The 19,817-nt window shown below is 37.5% G+C and overlaps 2 protein-coding genes across 2 annotated transcripts; one reads left to right on the plus strand and one right to left on the minus strand.

Annotated features, from left to right (window-relative positions):
* Nucleotides 1–10,787: 10,787 nt before the first annotated feature.
* LOC25480974 (ATP-dependent zinc metalloprotease FTSH 8, mitochondrial-like) lies at nucleotides 10,788–13,140 on the plus strand. Its single transcript, XM_024774303.1, is given in 4 exon segments — nucleotides 10,788–10,920; nucleotides 10,923–10,945; nucleotides 11,802–12,626; nucleotides 12,628–13,140. Coding segments are annotated over 4 exon segments (1,494 nt in total).
* Nucleotides 13,141–17,568: 4,428 nt separating this feature from the next.
* LOC25480975 (histone-lysine N-methyltransferase family member SUVH9) lies at nucleotides 17,569–19,305 on the minus strand. Its single transcript, XM_013586541.1, has one exon. The coding sequence runs from the start codon at nucleotides 19,303–19,305 to the stop codon at nucleotides 17,569–17,571; it is 1,737 nt and encodes a 578-aa protein (XP_013441995.1).
* Between the last annotated feature and the right edge of the window lie 512 nt (nucleotides 19,306–19,817).

Genomic DNA, 19,817 nt, shown 5'->3' on the forward strand with positions numbered 1-19,817 from the left:
GGACAAGTCAACATCGCATGTAAGGCTCACCTCTGCCTTACAATAATCTCGAAGTAAAAGATTCATCCCTTTTACAGCAACAACGACTATGATGCATGGACATGTGTAAGGACTCGATAATGCGACAACAAATCACAATCTCAACTCAATATATAGGACAACACCCAATTATATTGATTATCTCCACAACATTGCATTATCAAGAAAACATGCCCACACAAATAAATCATAGAATTCATCATCACACATCAACATATTATCAATAATCAACAATGTCACTCAACATCAACTATATCATATAGTTTCACCAATTCAAGCATTCTCATATTCCAAGTAAGATAGCAAAATATATCTCATGATCATTATCACATCCCAATTACATATTTACATACTCAATTATTCCCTCTAATACTTCATTAAGCCCAATATCAAGTTTGGAAAAGTTTCACGACTCATAGAAAAAGTTATGCTAAGTTTTCACAAAAATTCACATGACCCATGTGTAGTAATTTGATCATAACTCGAGTTCTAAAAATCATTTGGACCTGAAACAACGCCATTAGAAAGCTAACAAAATTATCTAAAACTTTCATGTTTACACCAAAGGCCAATTCGAAACAGAAATAGGTGAAAAAGACGCAAGAACGCGAAACAGGGAATGCTGGAACTGGCAGTTTCGCTTCTTGAGAAGCTTCTGGCCTGCTTCTGAAGTATGCTTCTGAAGTACGCTTCTGAAGGGTGCTTCTGAAGTACGCTTCTGAAGAGTGCTTCTGAAGTGTGGTTCTGAAGGCTGCTTCTGAAGTGTGCTTCTGAAGGCTGCTTCTGAAGTGTGCTTCTGGCCTGTTCGCTTACAGCTTTTCCAAAAAGTGCGTTTTTCACCATTTCGCGCGTAAAATGCAAACCGTTAATCGGATTTTGATGCCGTTTTCACCTACACGATCCTGACACTTGACTCTAACATAATCTATAAAAATTTCATGTTTCAACTATCCCCAAAAGTCATTTTCCAAAACCTCACATAATCACTTATTGGCGAAAACGCTTAAACATCGACATTTCACACGAAAAACCCGTTTTCTCCCAAACGACTCAACTAACATAACCACAACGTGAAAACAGAAATTCTCATAGGTTCAATTCATCCAACAATAACAAAATTTCAGTCAACAACCATATATATATCAAAAAGTTCATTTTGGTCCTTCACATGAACACTTAACTCAACGTCACCAATTTCACAAAACCACCAACAACAATTTATTTCTCATCATCAATCCACAATTAAGTATACCCAAATCATAATTCACTTACAATAACATCAGTTAACAATAACCACATTAATGGAATATGAATCACATCTCATTTCAATCAAAACATATCAAATTTCATCAATTAAGCATAAGTTCATAACTTAACATTTATACATACTTTGAAACATGTAATTCCACCCATAAACATACCATAATCATCAATTCAAACACAAGAAAATAGCATTACAGCAAGAGCACGAATTTAACAACAATTGTCCATCAACCCATTTTCATACAACATGAGAAAATGCAAAGATTGTACATGATTATGATAATAACTAACCCCCTTACCTTTGAAGTTGATTATCCTTAATCCTAGCTTCACTTCAGCTCCTAGGTCACCCACTTGATTCCTCAAGCTTCCCCTCCAACACTCTTGTTCTTCTCTTCACTCTTTCTCTCTCTACCTCTCCTTCTCTCTAGGAAAATGTTTTGTGAAGTGAATGAAAGATATTTTCCTATGACAACCCTAATGTTATCTCCCTTAATGGGCTCAACTCAAAATGCTAATGGGCCTAACCCATTCTAACACAATTCAAAAGTTTCTATACACTCAACGGTAATTACTAACAACGGTAAAATATAACCAACGGTCACTAACGGTAAAAACTAATCACTACACTAGTAACTTAGTAAAATAAGGGTCCTCACCAATTAATAAAATAATTCTCACCAAAATTACCATTTTACCCTTACCCGTCAAATGACCAAAATACCCTTCTAATACGGTAATCCATTTAAATGCACCCAATGACAATTAAATACACACAAGCACATTTAATCACACACAAACACAATTAAAAGTAATTAAAATAAATCTAGCTAAAAATTGGGCTGTTACAACTCTCCCCCCCTAAAAAGAATTTTCGCCCTCGAAAATTTACCTGAAGGAAACAACTCCGGATACGAAACTCTCATCCTACTCTCCGGTTCCCAAGTGGCACTCTCTCCAGTTGGTCCAACCCAAATCACCTTGACCAAAGCAATCTCCTTGCCACGCAAACGCTTCAACTCGCGATCCTCAATCCTAATCGGCAAAGTCTCAACCGTCAAATTATCTCTTACTTCCAACTCATCCACTTGAATCACATGAGACGCATCATGCACATACTTCCTCAACTGAGACACATGAAACACATTATGAAGATTCGACAAAGACGGTGGCAACGCAATCCGGTACGCTACAACCCCAACCTTCTCAATGACATCAAACGGCCCAACAAAACGAGGAGTCAACTTCCTACACTTTAAAGCACGACCAACTCCGGTCACAGGATTCACCCTCAAAAACACATGATCACCAACTTGAAACTCAATATCCTTTCTCCTCTTATCATGATAACTCTTCTGTCTACTCTGAGACGCCTTCATCTTCTCCTGAATCATCTTAACCTTTTCCGTAGTTTCTTGCACAACTTCCGGCCCAAACAAAGCACTTTCTCCGGATTCAAACCAACACAACGGTGTCCTACACCTCCGACCATACAAAGCCTCAAACGGTGCCATACCGATACTAGCATGAAAACTGTTGTTGTAAGTAAACTCAATCAACGGTAAACATTCGTCCCAACTGACACCTTGCTCCAAAACACAAGCTCTCAACAAATCCTCCAAACTCTGAGTAGTCCTTTCTGTCTGCCCATCGGTCTGAGGATGGTAAGCAGAACTCAATCTCAACTTAGTTCCTAAAGCAGCTTGCAAACTCTCCCAAAATTTAGAAGTAAACCTCGGATCCCGATCCGACACAATACTAGAAGGAATACCATGCAATCTAACAATCTGCTCAATGTAGATCTCAGCCAACTTCGCTACCGACATACCAGTCTTGATAGGAACAAAATGCGCTGACTTCGTCAACCGATCAACAATCACCCAAATCGAATCGAAACCCTTACTAGTCTTAGGCAACGCTCCAACAAAATCCATAGAAATGCTATCCCACTTCCACTCTGGCACAAACAACGGTTGCATCAAACCCGACGGTCTCTGATGTTCAATCTTCGATTTCTGACAAACCAAACAAGCATAAACAAACTCAGCAATCTCCTTCTTCATTCCAGGCCACCAAAACAACCTTTTCAAATCCTGATACATCTTAGTTGCTCCTGGATGAATACTCAAACTACTTCTATGACCTTCGTCCAAAATTTGCCTCTTAAGCTCAAACACATCCGGCACACAAACTCGATCACGAAACATCAAAACACCAGTCTCACCCAATCTAAAGTCTCCACCTTTTCCTTGATTAACCAACGTCACTCGATTCACGAGTTCCAAATCTTCCTTCTGACCATTCTTGATCTCTTCCAAAATATTGCTTGTCAACTTCAACATACCCAACCTCACACCATCAGGTGTCAACTCACTGACCAAACTCAAGTCTCGAAACTGCTCAATCAATTCCAACTCTTTAACCATCAAAGCAGACATATGCAAAGTCTTTCTACTCAAAGCATCCGCAACAACATTAGCCTTTCCGGGATGATAACTCAACTGAAAATCAAAATCCTTAAGATATTCCAACCATCTTCTCTGCCTCATATTCAACTCTTTCTGATCAAACAAATACTTCAAACTCTTGTGGTCACTGAACACCTCAAACTTAGAACCATACAGATAATGTCTCCAAATCTTCAATGTATACACAACGGCTGCCAATTCCAAATCATGAGTCGGATAATTCTTCTCATGCACTTTCAATTGCCTCGAAGCATAAGCTACAACCTGACGATTCTGCATAAGCACACCACCAAGACCCATCTTAGAAGCATCACAATACACAACAAACGATTCCTTCGGATTCGGCAAAATCAACACCGGAGCTGAAGTCAACCTCTTCTTCAACTCTTGGAAACTCTTCTCACACTTGGCATCCCAAACATAAGCCTGTCCTTTCCGAGTCAACTGCGTCAATGGCAACGCCAACTTAGAGAATCCCTCAATGAACCTCCGATAATAACCGGCCAAACCAAGAAAGCTTCTAATCTCAAAAACAGACTTAGGAGACTCCCACTGCAACACTGCATCAACCTTGGAAGGATCCACAGAAATACCACCCTTAGAAATCACATGACCAAGGAAACTCACTTCCTTCAACCAAAACTCACACTTAGACAACTTGGCACACAACTGGTTCTCTTTCAAGACTTGCAACACAATCCTCAAATGCTCAGCATGCTCTTCCTCAGACTTTGAATACACCAAAATATCATCTATGAACACCACCACAAAACGGTCCAGATAAGGATGAAATATTCTATTCATGTATTCCATAAAGACACCTGGTGCATTAGATACTCCAAATGGCATCACAGAATACTCATAGTGTCCATACCTCGTTCGGAACGCAGTTTTGGATATATCTTCCGCCTTTACTCTAATCTGATGATATCCTGATCTCAAATCAATCTTACTAAACACCTCTGCACCCACTAGCTGATCCATCAAATCATCAATCCTTGGAAGTGGATACCGATTCTTAATCGTCACCTTGTTCAACTGTCGATAATCCACACACAACCTCATGCTTCCATCTTTCTTCTTAACCAACAACACTGGAGCACCCCACGGTGAAACACTCGGTCTAATAAACTGCTTCTCAAGCAACTCTTCCAACTGATTCTTCAATTCACCCAACTCCGATGCAGACATCCGATACGGCGCAATCGAAATAGGACTCGTGCCTGGTACCAAATCAATTGCAAACTCAACTTCCCTCTCCGGCGGTAACTCGGTAATATCCTCTGGAAAAACCTCAGGAAACTCTTGCACTACCGGCAAATCACTAACCCCTTTCTCACCACCAACCTTCAAAGATGCAAACATCATAAACACACAAGCCTCACCATCTAAAGACTTCTTCACTTGCTCCGCGGTCAAAAACTTCCTATCTAACTCTTCTACCGACTTAGAAAAAGTCACACTCCTAGTCAAACAATTAATGCTAACCCCAAAAGCTAACAACCAATCCATACCAAAAATCACATCCATATGCTTCAACGGAAGACAAACAAGATCCAACTCAAAATCAACATTACCAAAATTAACAGGACACTTAGCACACATAAAAGAAGTAGTCACCGAACCGCTAGCCGGGGTGTCAATAACCATTCCACGCAACAAAGGAGTTACAACCAAATCCAAACGTTCAACACAACTAGCCGAGATAAAAGAATGAGTAGCACCAGTATCAATAATTGCAATCAAAGGAGTACTATTGATAAAACACATACCTCGGATAAGATTATCCGGCTGCTCCACCTCCTCGGCGTTCAAAGCAAACACCTTTCCCGCCGCCTTCTTTGGCTTGGTACATTTGGTACTAATATGACCCTTCTCTCCACAATTGTAACAAGTAGTCTCTCTTGCAACACCTCTGCAATCGACCGCCTTGTGACCCGCTTTCCCACACTTGTGACAAGTAAAATCATTCTTGCAATCACTAGCATAATGACCCATAGCTCCACACTTAAAGCACTTGACTTCCGCCAAACTTGGCCTAGAGCCTCCACCAGCTTCTCTCTTCTTTCCTTTGTCCTTGCTGTAAGGTTTTCCAGCCCCATGTCCTCTTCCTCTCTTTTCACCCTGAGCCTTGTAGTAATTAGACTTAGCTTTCCCAGCATCATCAAACATACGACACTTATGCACCAAAGTATCAAAGTCTCGGATCTCCTGAACACACATGTACTGATAGATGTCCGGCCTAAGCCCACTTTCAAACTTCACACACTTGGAAACCATAGCATCCTCCGCATTGATGTAGGGACAAAACCTTGCAAGCTCCTCAAACTTCGCCGCATACTCGGCCACAGACATACTCCCTTGCTTCAAATTCAGGAACTCCACTTCCTTCCTAGTCCTCAAATCCTCTGGAAAGTACTTCCTCAAAAACTCAGCCTTGAACCTTGTCCAAGTCACAACCTCTCCACCAATCTCAAGTCTTCCCTTAGCATTGGTCCACCAATACTCTGCCTCCTCAGCAAGCATGTGAGTAGCCAACCTCACCTTCTGATCATCACTAGTCACCATAGCACGAAAGATCCTCTCCATGCCTTGCAACCATGTTTGAGCTCCATCCGGGTCGAACCTTCCCTTGAACGTAGGTGGATTGTTTCGCAAGAAACGATCAAGCCTCCGCTCCTCAGCTTCTCCCTCATTCCGACGACCAATCGCCGCTTGCTCATTCGATTGAGCCAAAACCTGAGCCATCGCTGCCAAGGCTTGTGCAATCGCCGCATCATCACGACCTCCTGCCATGTTCGCACTACACAACCATCTAAACGATAAGAAACAACACAACAAAGATTAATCTAAACGCGACTGACCATGGCTCTGATACCAACTTGTAACGCTCCTATTTCTATTAAAGCAATTAAACATGCGAATAATACATTTATTCAAGAAATAGAGATTACGTCTTATTCAAAATTCAAAAACCGATAGACATGTATGTAAACCTCAACAGTTACAGCGGAATATAAATCAGAGTGATCAAATATATACATGCCATGAGCAAATAAATCATATCCAAAAGATAAATCTCAAAACCCAAACATCGGGTAGTCATCAACAAAATAATAATCCCAACGAAAATATAAACAACCTAATCTAGACCGACACGACAAGCCTAGATCAGAGCCGACACGACACCGATATCGGAGGAAGCTCCCGATATCCCAAGCAAAGACTCACCGAGACTACTCCTGCACAACGTCTACTCACCCATACAGGCAAGTAGGCGGTTAAAACCACTGGGGGTAAGCATTACATTATCATAATCCAGATAATAATCAAATCAAATAATATCATGTATTTGAATAATAATAGTCATGCATAAATACTTATATCACAACTTGATAGTTCATATCCACAGATATCAATCACATGAATAATTATCCAATCATAAATATTCATTCACAACATCAATCACAAACAATCATTATCAACTTTCATTCTTCTCCATTCATCACCAATCACATATTTCACATAGGACTCATGCTATGATATGCACTTATTGACACATAAATGCATGTGGTACCAAATCTCAACAAGGTCGTCACCTCCGATGGACAAGTCAACATCGCATGTAAGGCTCACCTCTGCCTTACAATAATCTCGAAGTAAAAGATTCATCCCTTTTACAGCAACAACGACTATGATGCATGGACATGTGTAAGGACTCGATAATGCGACAACAAATCACAATCTCAACTCAATATATAGGACAACACCCAATTATATTGATTATCTCCACAACATTGCATTATCAAGAAAACATGCCCACACAAATAAATCATAGAATTCATCATCACACATCAACATATTATCAATAATCAACAATGTCACTCAACATCAACTATATCATATAGTTTCACCAATTCAAGCATTCTCATATTCCAAGTAAGATAGCAAAATATATCTCATGATCATTATCACATCCCAATTACATATTTACATACTCAATTATTCCCTCTAATACTTCATTAAGCCCAATATCAAGTTTGGAAAAGTTTCACGACTCATAGAAAAAGTTATGCTAAGTTTTCACAAAAATTCACATGACCCATGTGTAGTAATTTGATCATAACTCGAGTTCTAAAAATCATTTGGACCTGAAACCAACGCCATTAGGAAGCTAACAAAATTATCTAAAACTTTCATGTTTACACCAAAGGCCAATTCGAAACAGAAATAGGTGAAAAAGACGCAAGAACGCGAAACAGGGAATGCTGGAACTGGCAGTTTCGCTTCTTGAGAAGCTTCTGGCCTGCTTCTGAAGTATGCTTCTGAAGTACGCTTCTGAAGGGTGCTTCTGAAGTACGCTTCTGAAGAGTGCTTCTGAAGTGTGGTTCTGAAGGCTGCTTCTGAAGTGTGCTTCTGAAGGCTGCTTCTGAAGTGTGCTTCTGGCCTGTTCGCTTACAGCTTTTCCAAAAAGTGCATTTTTCACCATTTCGCGCGTAAAATGCAAACCGTTAATCGGATTTTGATGCCGTTTTCACCTACACGATCCTGACACTTGACTCTAACATAATCTATAAAAATTTCATGTTTCAACTATCCCCAAAAGTCATTTTCCAAAACCTCACATAATCACTTATTGGCGAAAACGCTTAAACATCGACATTTCACACGAAAAACCCGTTTTCTCCCAAACGACTCAACTAACATAACCACAACGTGAAAACAGAAATTCTCATAGGTTCAATTCATCCAACAATAACAAAATTTCAGTCAACAACCATATATATATCAAAAAGTTCATTTTGGTCCTTCACATGAACACTTAACTCAACGTCACCAATTTCACAAAACCACCAACAACAATTTATTTCTCATCATCAATCCACAATTAAGTATACCCAAATCATAATTCACTTACAATAACATCAGTTAACAATAACCACATTAATGGAATATGAATCACATCTCATTTCAATCAAAACATATCAAATTTCATCAATTAAGCATAAGTTCATAACTTAACATTTATACATACTTTGAAACATGTAATTCCACCCATAAACATACCATAATCATCAATTCAAACACAAGAAAATAGCATTACAGCAAGAGCACGAATTTAACAACAATTGTCCATCAACCCATTTTCATACAACATGAGAAAATGCAAAGATTGTACATGATTATGATAATAACTAACCCCCTTACCTTTGAAGTTGATTATCCTTAATCCTAGCTTCACTTCAGCTCCTAGGTCACCCACTTGATTCCTCAAGCTTCCCCTCCAACACTCTTGTTCTTCTCTTCACTCTTTCTCTCTCTACCTCTCCTTCTCTCTAGGAAAATGTTTTGTGAAGTGAATGAAAGATATTTTCCTATGACAACCCTAATGTTATCTCCCTTAATGGGCTCAACTCAAAATGCTAATGGGCCTAACCCATTCTAACACAATTCAAAAGTTTCTATACACTCAACGGTAATTACTAACAACGGTAAAATATAACCAACGGTCACTAACGGTAAAAACTAATCACTACACTAGTAACTTAGTAAAATAAGGGTCCTCACCAATTAATAAAATAATTCTCACCAAAATTACCATTTTACCCTTACCCGTCAAATGACCAAAATACCCTTCTAATACGGTAATCCATTTAAATGCACCCAATGACAATTAAATACACACAAGCACATTTAATCACACACAAACACAATTAAAAGTAATTAAAATAAATCTAGCTAAAAATTGGGCTGTTACACACCGCGCGCTACCTCTTGCTTGACTCCTGCTCCATCACGCTGCCAAACCAGGCCTACATCAGCCTCTGAACGTCGTCCAAAGTGCTCCTTGCGTGGTAGTTTCCTGTTGATGTGCACCGCTGCTCCCCCATTCAGTCCAGACTTGTAATTACCATGCCAACCTGTTGAAACCCTAACCCTAGAATGCTTGTTGCCATAGTCGAACCTTCCTCCATGCTTCCTGTCCTCCTGCTGCACGTCCTTGTCGCTGAATTCCTGTCTATGTGCTTTCCCTCGCCGCCGTCTCACGTCCTGCCAATCACCACCATCTGAATCCCGTCCCTACCAATTTGTCCTCACCTCCGGCGATACGGAACGCCGGTGTGGTTGATCATGGCGGTGCCACGAGGAACCACCTCTCTTGAACGCTCTGTCATTCCCTCTCATCTCGCAGTCGCTCTCTCTCAGACTCTCAATCGCAGTCGCATACACTTTTTACGTTACATAGTCGCATACGCTCTCTCTCCCAGAAATTTATGTTATATTCCAATTTATGTTATGATCATTTATTTCTTTCTTCTTTCTTTTGAATATATTACTTTCTATTGTTTTACGATGATGAAAAATTAATAAAGTTTTAACCATATAGCATCACTTAAGAAAATGGGATTTCCATCCTCTCAATTCATTTAGAAAATGGTCCGATTAAAAAGACTCGGGAATTTTGTGGGCCAAGTAAATCACATTTAATTTAAAATTCCAATGTTAGCAATTTAATTTAATTTTGGTCTTGTTTCAACTTCTTAAAGTCATTTTTTTAGGGAACTCCTTAACGTGATTACAATTCATAAGACTGTGTCCCAGGGATACATTTTAGACATTTAGCAACCATCCAAATACCTAGTTGTTTTTCTTTATCATCATTGAGACATTGATGCAAGGCAAGTGCAGAGAAAGAGATAGTAATATAAATGTGTGATCTGGAAATAAATAAATAAAAATTTGTTTTGCTTCTCCAAAAAAGGAAATAGAGAGCATATAAACCAAATAATTTATAGCCTTAGATTGAATTACAATAGATGATTAAGATTTGATGTCAAAATTTAGTTTGACACCATGGTGTTATTTGATCCTTGCGTGTTAAGTTAGGCCCATACCAAATTTTTATCGGTGGGCTCAGCTGCAATGTTATAAATATAAAATTAGTGAAGTTGGGAAGGAAACCCTAATCCCCCTTATTTCCTTCCACAGTTCAAAAATCGTGTTTGAGGAATTAGAATGGTAAACATTGATCGAGGATTTCTAGAAACATTGGTGGTAGTTGCTGAACTTCTGCTGTATTGGGGACAATGGTATATTAATTACCGTACTGCTTTAGGAATGTTTAACACGGGAAAATCACATTTTACTAAATAGATAAAAATGCCAAAAACAAGGTTTGTAACTTGTTACTCCTTCTTCTATTCTATTCTATTCTATGAATAATGGCTATATTTGTTAGGTTTAAATATGTTATTCATGTATAGAATATTTTAATTTTTTTTGTCTTCCTTTTTATAACATCAAATGAGAAGCTGTTTGTTTGTTATGAGCAGCTTCTCAAAAAATAGATTAGTTTTAGAGGAGAGAGAAATTACGATTTAAAAGATTAAACTAATTTTGTAACAAAAAATCCCTTTATATAGTTGTCTCAAAACAAACTAGATTATTTGTTAAAAAAAAAAAAAAAAGATTTTTATTAAGGTAAACAAACGTAAAATAGATTCTGATTTTTCATAAAATCTCTAAAATATAAAATCACTTTTATTTTATCCGTAACCCTTAACGCTTCTCATTTGAAGCTGGTTTTAGATTTTTTTTAGATTCTGAATTTTTTTTTTTTTTTTTTAAAGCGGTAACAAACGGATGCAAAACTCTTAAAAGTGATTTTTTTTTTTTTTAAGTGATTTTTTTTCATAAAAAACCTATAACAAATGGGCTCTTAGTCTTATAGGGTGCTATCTGATGTCGATTAAGTGGTCCACGTGGCGCACTGTTATTTTTTTTCCCCTTAAACATGAGATTAAACTAGGGACCATAACAAGTTTTTTCCAAAGTGCATAGACTTCAATCAAACAAAAAAAAGGTACATGGACCAATACCTAAAAGTGGTGAAAGTGCATGGACCAATAACATAATTAAACCTATTTTTTATATTTGATTTTTATAAGGAGTTGTGGTGTGGTGAATAACTTGGATGATCATAATTTAATTTAGGAGAATAGTTTTCTTATTTGAACTCATTTTTCTCAGGTCTATTTTAAAGATGTTGCTGGCTGTGATGAGGCAAAGCAAGAGATTATGGAGTTTGTGCACTTCTTCAAGAATCCTAAGAAATATGAAGAGCTTGGTGCCAAAATTCCAAAAGGTGCTCTTCTGTTGGGTCCTCCAGGCACAGGAAAAACCCTTTTAGCAAAAGCAACTGCAGGGGAGTCTGGTGTGTCATTTCTCTCTACATCCGGTTCTATTTTCTTGGAACCGTTTGTTGGTGTTGGATCATCTAAGGTGAGAAGCTTGTTTCAGGAAGCAAGGAAGTGTGCTCCATGTATAGTATTTATTGATGAAATTGATGCAATTGGTCGGGCAAGGGGTACAGGCGGATATTATGTACACGAGGAGCGTGAAAATACTTTAAATCAATTGTTGGTGGAGATGGATGGATTTGGAACCACTTCTGGAGTTGTTGTGCTAGCTGGTACAAATAGAGCTGATGTATTAGACAAAGCCCTAGTTAGACCAGGGCGTTTTGACCGCCAAATAACAATTGACAAACCCGACATCAAAGGTCGCGATCAGATATTTCAAATTTACTTGAACAGAATCAAACTTGACAATGAGCCTTCATATTATTCACATAGACTTGCATCCCTTACTCCAGGATTTTCTGGAGTGGAGATTGCTAATGTTTGCAATGAAGCTGCTCTGATTGCTGCAAGGACTGATGAAGAACATGTCACGAAGGATCATTTCGAGGCAGCCATTGATAGGGTCATTGGCGGTTTAGAGAAGAAGAACATGGTAATAAGTAAGCAGGAAAGGCGTACTATTGCTTACCATGAAGCAGGCCATGTTGTTGTGGGGTTGGTTCTTGGAACATACTGAGCCATTGTTGAAAGTAACTATTGTTCCTCGCGGAACAGAAACTCTTGGGTTTGCCCAGTATTTGTCAAATGAAAACCTTCTCATGACCAAGGAGCAACTTTTCGATAGGACTTGTATGGCCCTTGGTGGTCGCGCTGCCGAACAGGTTCTCATTGGGACTATCTCTACAGGAGCACAAGATGACTTGGAGAAAGTCACCAAGATGACATATGCTCAAGTAGCCGTCTATGGTTTTAGCGAACAAGTTGGCCTCCTCTCTTTCCCTCATCATAAAGAGGATTCGTTTGAGATGTCCAAACCATACAGCAGCGAAACTGGTGCAATCATTGATAAGGAAGTACGAGAATGGGTGAACAAAGCATTCAAACATACTATACAACTAATAGAGGAACACAAGGGAAAAGTAGCTGAAATTGCAGAGTTGCTGCTCGAAAAAGAAGTACTATACCAAGACGACTTGCTCCAAGTCTTGGGTGCGCGCGACCCTTAGCCACTGAACTCGGTAATTATGAACAAGTCTTGGGCTTCAAGATAAGGAGAAAGAAAGAATTACTATACCAAGACAACTTGCTCCAAGTCTTGGGTGCGCGACCCTTACCCACTGAACTCGGTAATTATGAAAAAATCTTGGGCTTCAAGATAAGGAGAAAGATTTAGAGAAGTAAGTTTATTTTTGTTACTCAGGTTGTTCCCACATAGTTGAGTAAGTTTATTTTTGTTACTATGAAACCAATTTGAACTTATATTGATCAAATAGAAAAGGGATTTTAGGGTATGATCCAAGTTGATACATTTTTTAGTTTAATTACTGACATAGCAATATTCCTATCTATAGATATGAATTCTATATTTGACTTATTTATTATATTCCATTATTTTTCCATTTTTTATACTGTTTGTGAAGGTTTTATAGTCTGGTCCTGTTAATCTTTGTTGTTCTCGTACACTCCCTCCATTGTATATTATAAGAGAAAATTTACCTTCTAGGTTAGGTCAATAAATTAGTTCCTAATATAGATTAAATACATGATTTATTGAATGGATCTAAAAAATTAATTTTTCTCTTATAATACAGATCAGAGTAGTATATTTCTGGAGAAAGATATTTTAGACATAATTTTTAACATCAAATCATGACGCCTTATGTATTAACCACATTTACGATGAAGAGTACTTGTTTGTTAGCTGAATTGCACTTTTGACCATTCGAGTGTCATAATTATGCAATTTTTACCCCTCAAATTTAAAATTAGATGGCGTAATTTTTCTTATGGACTTTATTCCATATTTTATTTACCACCCCACTTATATTTTGGCCAAACTTAGATGGCGTAATTTTCTTAAATGCGTAGCATGTTCAAATCGAACAAGGGGTGCTAATGCCGTTTCGGTTCCTTGGATTATCAGTGGGTGCTAATCCAAGAAGATTTCTTTAGGGAGGGGGATTGGAAGGAAACAAGATTAATTGGGTGAGTTGGGAGAGAGTGTGCTTACCAAAAAATGAAGGAGGGCTTGATTTCAAAAACTTGCACTTGTTTAATTTATCGTTATTAAGTAGATGCATTTCGGAAAAGGATGCAGTTTGGTAAGGTTAGACTCGTTATGGTGGCGTGATTCATATTCTCAGAAAAATTGCCCCATTTGGATGATTCATATTCGGGAAGGTTAGACTCGTTATGGTGGCGTGATTTATGTTCAATAGGAAAGGTGTGTGAAGTGGAACCAAACTGGTTTGCTAACTCAGTGAGGTATGTCGTTGGAAATGGCGTAAACACTTTCTTTTGGAGAGATTTATGGATTGGTGATGAACCATTAAGCGATCAGTTCCCAGTCTTATTTAACCTTGCAGCGGACAAGGATATCAGTGGCGCAGAAAAAGGGCCAGCTTGCAGGGTTGTATAATTGGAATTGGACATGGCATAGAAACCTGAATCATGAAGAGGAAGTGTGTGTGTGACTATGTTAAATGAAGCTCTCTCGGTTGTTCAACTGCAGGCTGGAGTGAATGATGCAGTCAAGTGGCTGTCGGAGAACACACTGGATTTTCGGTCAGGGGCTGTTATGAATTGCTGCACAGGCTTCAAAATTTTGCAGCAGCAGATGCAAAACTTATAGCTACAGTTAGACAACTTTAGATGACCTGTGACGTAAAAAATAACCGTTTTTGGATAGAAATTGCTGCAAGAAAGACTTCCAACCCGGGTCGAATTATGGATGAGAGAAGCCATTCAGGATATTCATGAACGAAGTTGTGAATTCTGTTTGGACGGCATAGAATCGATACGTCCTTTATTTATAAATTGTGTAAAAACAGAAGATTTGGGATCTAATTCTCAATTGGTTAAATTGGAAATCAAATGGATGGAGTTCAGAGATAGTAGATAATTTTTTGTTGTTTACTTCGGGGGTTGCAAAGGCAAGAGGGGCTGGAAGGTGTCACATCTAATTTGGTTAACGACAACTTGATGCATTTAGTTGGAACGTAATGACAGATTTCTAATGGAAAACGTGTTAATGCTGGGGAGGTCGTTGATCGGATAAAACGACTGTCTTGGTTTTGGTTCATTTAGTAGAGAACGAAGGAATAAGAATTTAGTATTTTCGGATTGGTGGTCTAGCACACTTGCTTGTCTTGAAACTGTTTAAAGTTTGCCTTTATATGGAATTTTCGTGGCCGGTGTTGTGGAATTTCTCTTAGCATTACCATTTGGTGTTGTTGACGGTATCCCAGAAGAGCATTTGGTGTTCGAGGAAGGTAATATGATGCAGCAGCTACATTCAAAGTTCTGAGTTCGAATAGTTTTTGGTTTCTGTTTTTATATAGTTATATACTATGAAGAATGAACACGGACACGGACACTGCTAATAATTTGACAAAATTGCATAATTCAATGTAATTATATGTGTCGGTGTCGTATCGGTGTGGGGCACGACACGGGTCCGACGCCGGAACACGTCTAACTAAGTGTCCGTACTTCGTAGGTTATATATAAGAGGAGCTTTTGTACATTTTTTTACATAAAAGAGGTTTTGTGATGGTGCAGTGCGATAGTGCTCTGGTGAGTTTTAGAGGGCTGCTTGTAGCACTATAACATGAAATTTTTTGGCACTAAAAATCAAACTTTGTCAAGGCACTGCTAGGTGTTTGTAGGGGACATTTTATTGTTTTAATTGGCTGGCATTGGATTTCCTTCCTTTTGTATGATATGTACTTAGTTGCTCTTTTTTAATAAAAGTTTTGCTTATAAAAAAAACAATTCAAAAAATCGAATAAGGGGAAATTAAACCTATTCCATGTAGTTAACAAAATTGAAATATTATTTGCACCTAAAATTTCATCTGAAATGGACCAAACAGAGAATTTCATCAAGCTCAAGTATATGCCCATGAAGCAAACTCCAAAGACCGCATGGATCCACACTAGAGATATTGACTGTTACTTTTCCTACCCTATGACTTACCCGCACATCCTCTTTTTTATCCAAAAATATCCTTTGTTCGAATTTTGTAATTGAAACCATATTGAAGAATTTTTGGATTCTAAAATCTGAAACATAACAAAATAAAAGAAAATGTGTTGTAATTGATACCAAATGTCTCTGTTGACCGTCATAGTATCCATGCATAAAATGCAAAGCAATTTCAAGGATCGTAGGAGTGATAAGCAATGACCATAATATGATCATTAACACTCCTAACTAAAAAACGAGAAAGAAAAAGTAAGAAAGAAAGAGAAGTGAAGAATCAATGAATGAATGAATATGTTGAAGCATGCAAGGCTATTTATAGCCATAAAACTATCCTAGATTGTAACTACAGTCAAAGGGAACGTTTACAATGCCTAAGCCGACCAAATATGCATTAAACACATAATAAGCCATCCAAACCTTTGGTGTAACACCTCCATCCACAGTTTAGAGACTTACTCTTGGTGTCAAAATATCTTTCACATCATATATATATATATATATATATATATATATATATATATATATCAAGGCTTAATTGCACTTTTTCCCCTATCTTTTGCTAATTATGCGATTTTGCACCCCATCGTTTGCCAATTGTGTTTTGTTCAAAATCATCATTAAAAGAGGAGAAATGGGGCAAAATATGGAATGCAAAATCGTTCAAAAAAAAGAGGGGGTACAAAATCGCACAATTAGCAAAAGATAGGGGAAAAAGTGCAATTAAGCCATATATCAATTGAATGGCTTGATTTTGAGAAGTATACCACACATGAGGAGACTTTTGTGTCCAGTATTGAAAGACTTCTTTTTTTTTTTACTAAAAAAGGAAGGGGTATATCTTTAGAGCATGTTCTAATGATACATAATAGATTGACCACTATTATTATTTTTGCATCTGCTTGAAAAAGTGGTTGTTTGTAAAATAAAACTGTTCTAATTTAATTGGCAATTTTAAGTGGTTTTCTTTAATTTTAGTAGGAAAAATCTCAACCATGAATAAATTATTTCTTGCAATGAAAAAAACAAATTATTAATAATTCCACACAAAAAAAAAAAAAAGCAAAAGAGATGATATTCAAATATGTGATTAAGATAATTTGGCTCCGCTGTTTACACAATAAAAAAAGTGAAATATCATTATCTTAGTTTGCATCACAACCAATATAATACTGCATAGTCATGGTTGGATTGGATCAGATTGATTGGCCTCAGAGTTGCCCATTCATTCATAATTAGTAATATAGTGAAAATTTACGGAATAATAAAATCAAATATCCAAATAAAATAAAATAAACTAATTCGCTTGAAAATTAAGAAATAATTGCATTGAATAATATGTTTGTAACTCATATTACAGCAAAGATTGGACAAAACAACATTCAAATAAAAAGTGCGATGAAATCACATTGAAGACAATGGTAAAAATAAATAAGCTAATAAAAAAACCTTCAATTACATATCGCGAGCTTTCCGGTCAATTTCTCATCCAAACCAGCATCTTTTCCATGATCAAGACTAAGCTCTCCCATTGGAAGGATGTTCTCCATTGCAAATACCATAAGATGGGGAAACCTCCAATTATCGTGATCAAAGAGAACTAATTGAACAAACACATTAGGAGTTGGGCTATGACTGATATAGCTGGCAACATTTCTCATCATTGATATATCCAATGCAAAATCTAAAGGAGGATATGAGGGAGGCACATGATTAGCATCTATCCTCGATAAATCACCCCATTCTTGAGTGCGACTATTGAAAAATCGACTTGGATCTATCATCAATGAGTTATGTTCACCATCCATGGTTAAAATTTCCACTTGCTGCCTAGTTAAAACAAGTCCAGTGAACTCGCATATAAATTCTCCAGCTAGGATAAGGTCCAAAGACCTAACTCCCCAACTAGTTTCATTAGATCTAAACACTTCTAACCTATGTTCAAGACCTTTTTGTGTCACACGGTTTCTACAATACAAAGGACAACTACAAAAAGGACCGCATTCATAAATTAATGACCTCCCTTTCAGAAGAATCCCACTTTTACTATAAGGAAAAGTGTTGCCATTCTTGATTGATGAAATGCATCCATCAACGGATTCAGAACACTCTTTCGCCCTCCTCGACTCCCTTGTTGTCATGCTCTGAGGCAACACGAATTGCGGAAAAGCAGCCTTCGGGAGATACTCGAATTGCATAGGATATTGATCATTATCAATGTCATTATATAAACTCACACCAATATTCTCCTTCCCATTGGAAATATCATGAGAAATAACATACATAGAATTAGAACATAATTGACCTATCTTAAGCATACGAGCTTCCTCAAGGATCATACTACCGATCTTAGGTTGACCTTTAACCCTTGATAACAAAAACTTATAAACACGAAAACCAGATTCACCATTTTCCCACCAATATTTAGTTATCTTATACAAGCCATCATAAACAAAAACCTTACTAGTAGTAGCAGGAACACCATCATACTCAACACCTCGAATAACCCTAACATCAATCTCATATTGCATATTTGTCACCATAGCAAGATTGCCTCCTTGCAACTTTTGATCCTTCTTATCACCTTGGCCAGAATTGATAACAAAGTCATCTTGATCAACATCATCAGATCCACAAGGCACAATCACACTAGTAGCAACGGGTTTCCCATTAGTACTCATACTAGGATGTGAATAATCAATCCCAGCTTGTGGTTGACCGTGTAAACCAATCACACACATTTCAGTTCTATAGAGAAAAACATCACCAATACAAACACCAGGAACTGGACCAATGATTTTCTTATCATGATATAGACACAAACGATGATCGTTCATCGAAGTAGCAGCTGTCAAATCATTTCTGATCCTACTATTATTCACTTCTTTCAACTTGTTCATCAATGCTTTCAAAACTTTCATGACCTTACGATTATTCTCTTCTTCAGGCAGTCCCGATTTGGGAATCGAATTCAAAATCAATCTTGTTCTTCGGACCGTCTCGCGACATTGACGGTGATCCCCATCCATCGCAGTGCTAACAAGCTCCTTGTTCTCATCTTTAAGATTTTGCTTCGATTTTGATGATGAAGCTTCTCCCGCCAAAGGGTTGTTGTAGTAATTTTGCGGCTCGTTGGGAGCTGGAACGATGGTGCGTGATATGGAAGGGTTTAGATTTGGAGAATACATGTCGCTATTACTGTATTTTCTTGTATTTTTTGCTATAAAAATATTTTTTATACACCAAACACTAAATCTATCACTAAAGTGAAAGAAATCAAATAGATATATGATTGATTGATTGATTAAGTGATAGATAAAGAGCGAAAAGAGAAAAATAAGGTGTTGAATAAATGTAAGAAAATCAAGCATGTGGTGATAGAGATAAAGAAGATGATGTGATGGATTGATGATATGATAAAAAGAGCGATGTAGAGAAAATAAAATATTGAATGATTGGTTGAAAATATGAGGTGTACACGTATAAGTATTTATACATATATACTTTCACTTGCACTGATGTGAACGATGGTGACGTTGATTATTGTAAGCACTCGTGTGAACGATGGTGACGTTGATTGTTGTAAGAATGTGATAAGAACGAAACAAATTAGAAAATACTAATTTAATTTCTATTATGAATTGACCCGGTTATTTGAATGACATATATTTTTTAAGAAAAAATATATCATAATTATAAG

The sequence above is a fragment of the Medicago truncatula genome, chromosome 3, assembly GCF_003473485.1.
Source record: "Medicago truncatula cultivar Jemalong A17 chromosome 3, MtrunA17r5.0-ANR, whole genome shotgun sequence".
NCBI lineage: Eukaryota > Viridiplantae > Streptophyta > Magnoliopsida > Fabales > Fabaceae > Medicago > Medicago truncatula.

Excerpts from the sequence above, each read along its gene's own strand:
- LOC25480975 (XM_013586541.1), bottom strand. The coding sequence starts at position 19,305 with ATGTATTCTCCAAATCTAAACCCTTCCATATCACGCACCATCGTTCCA.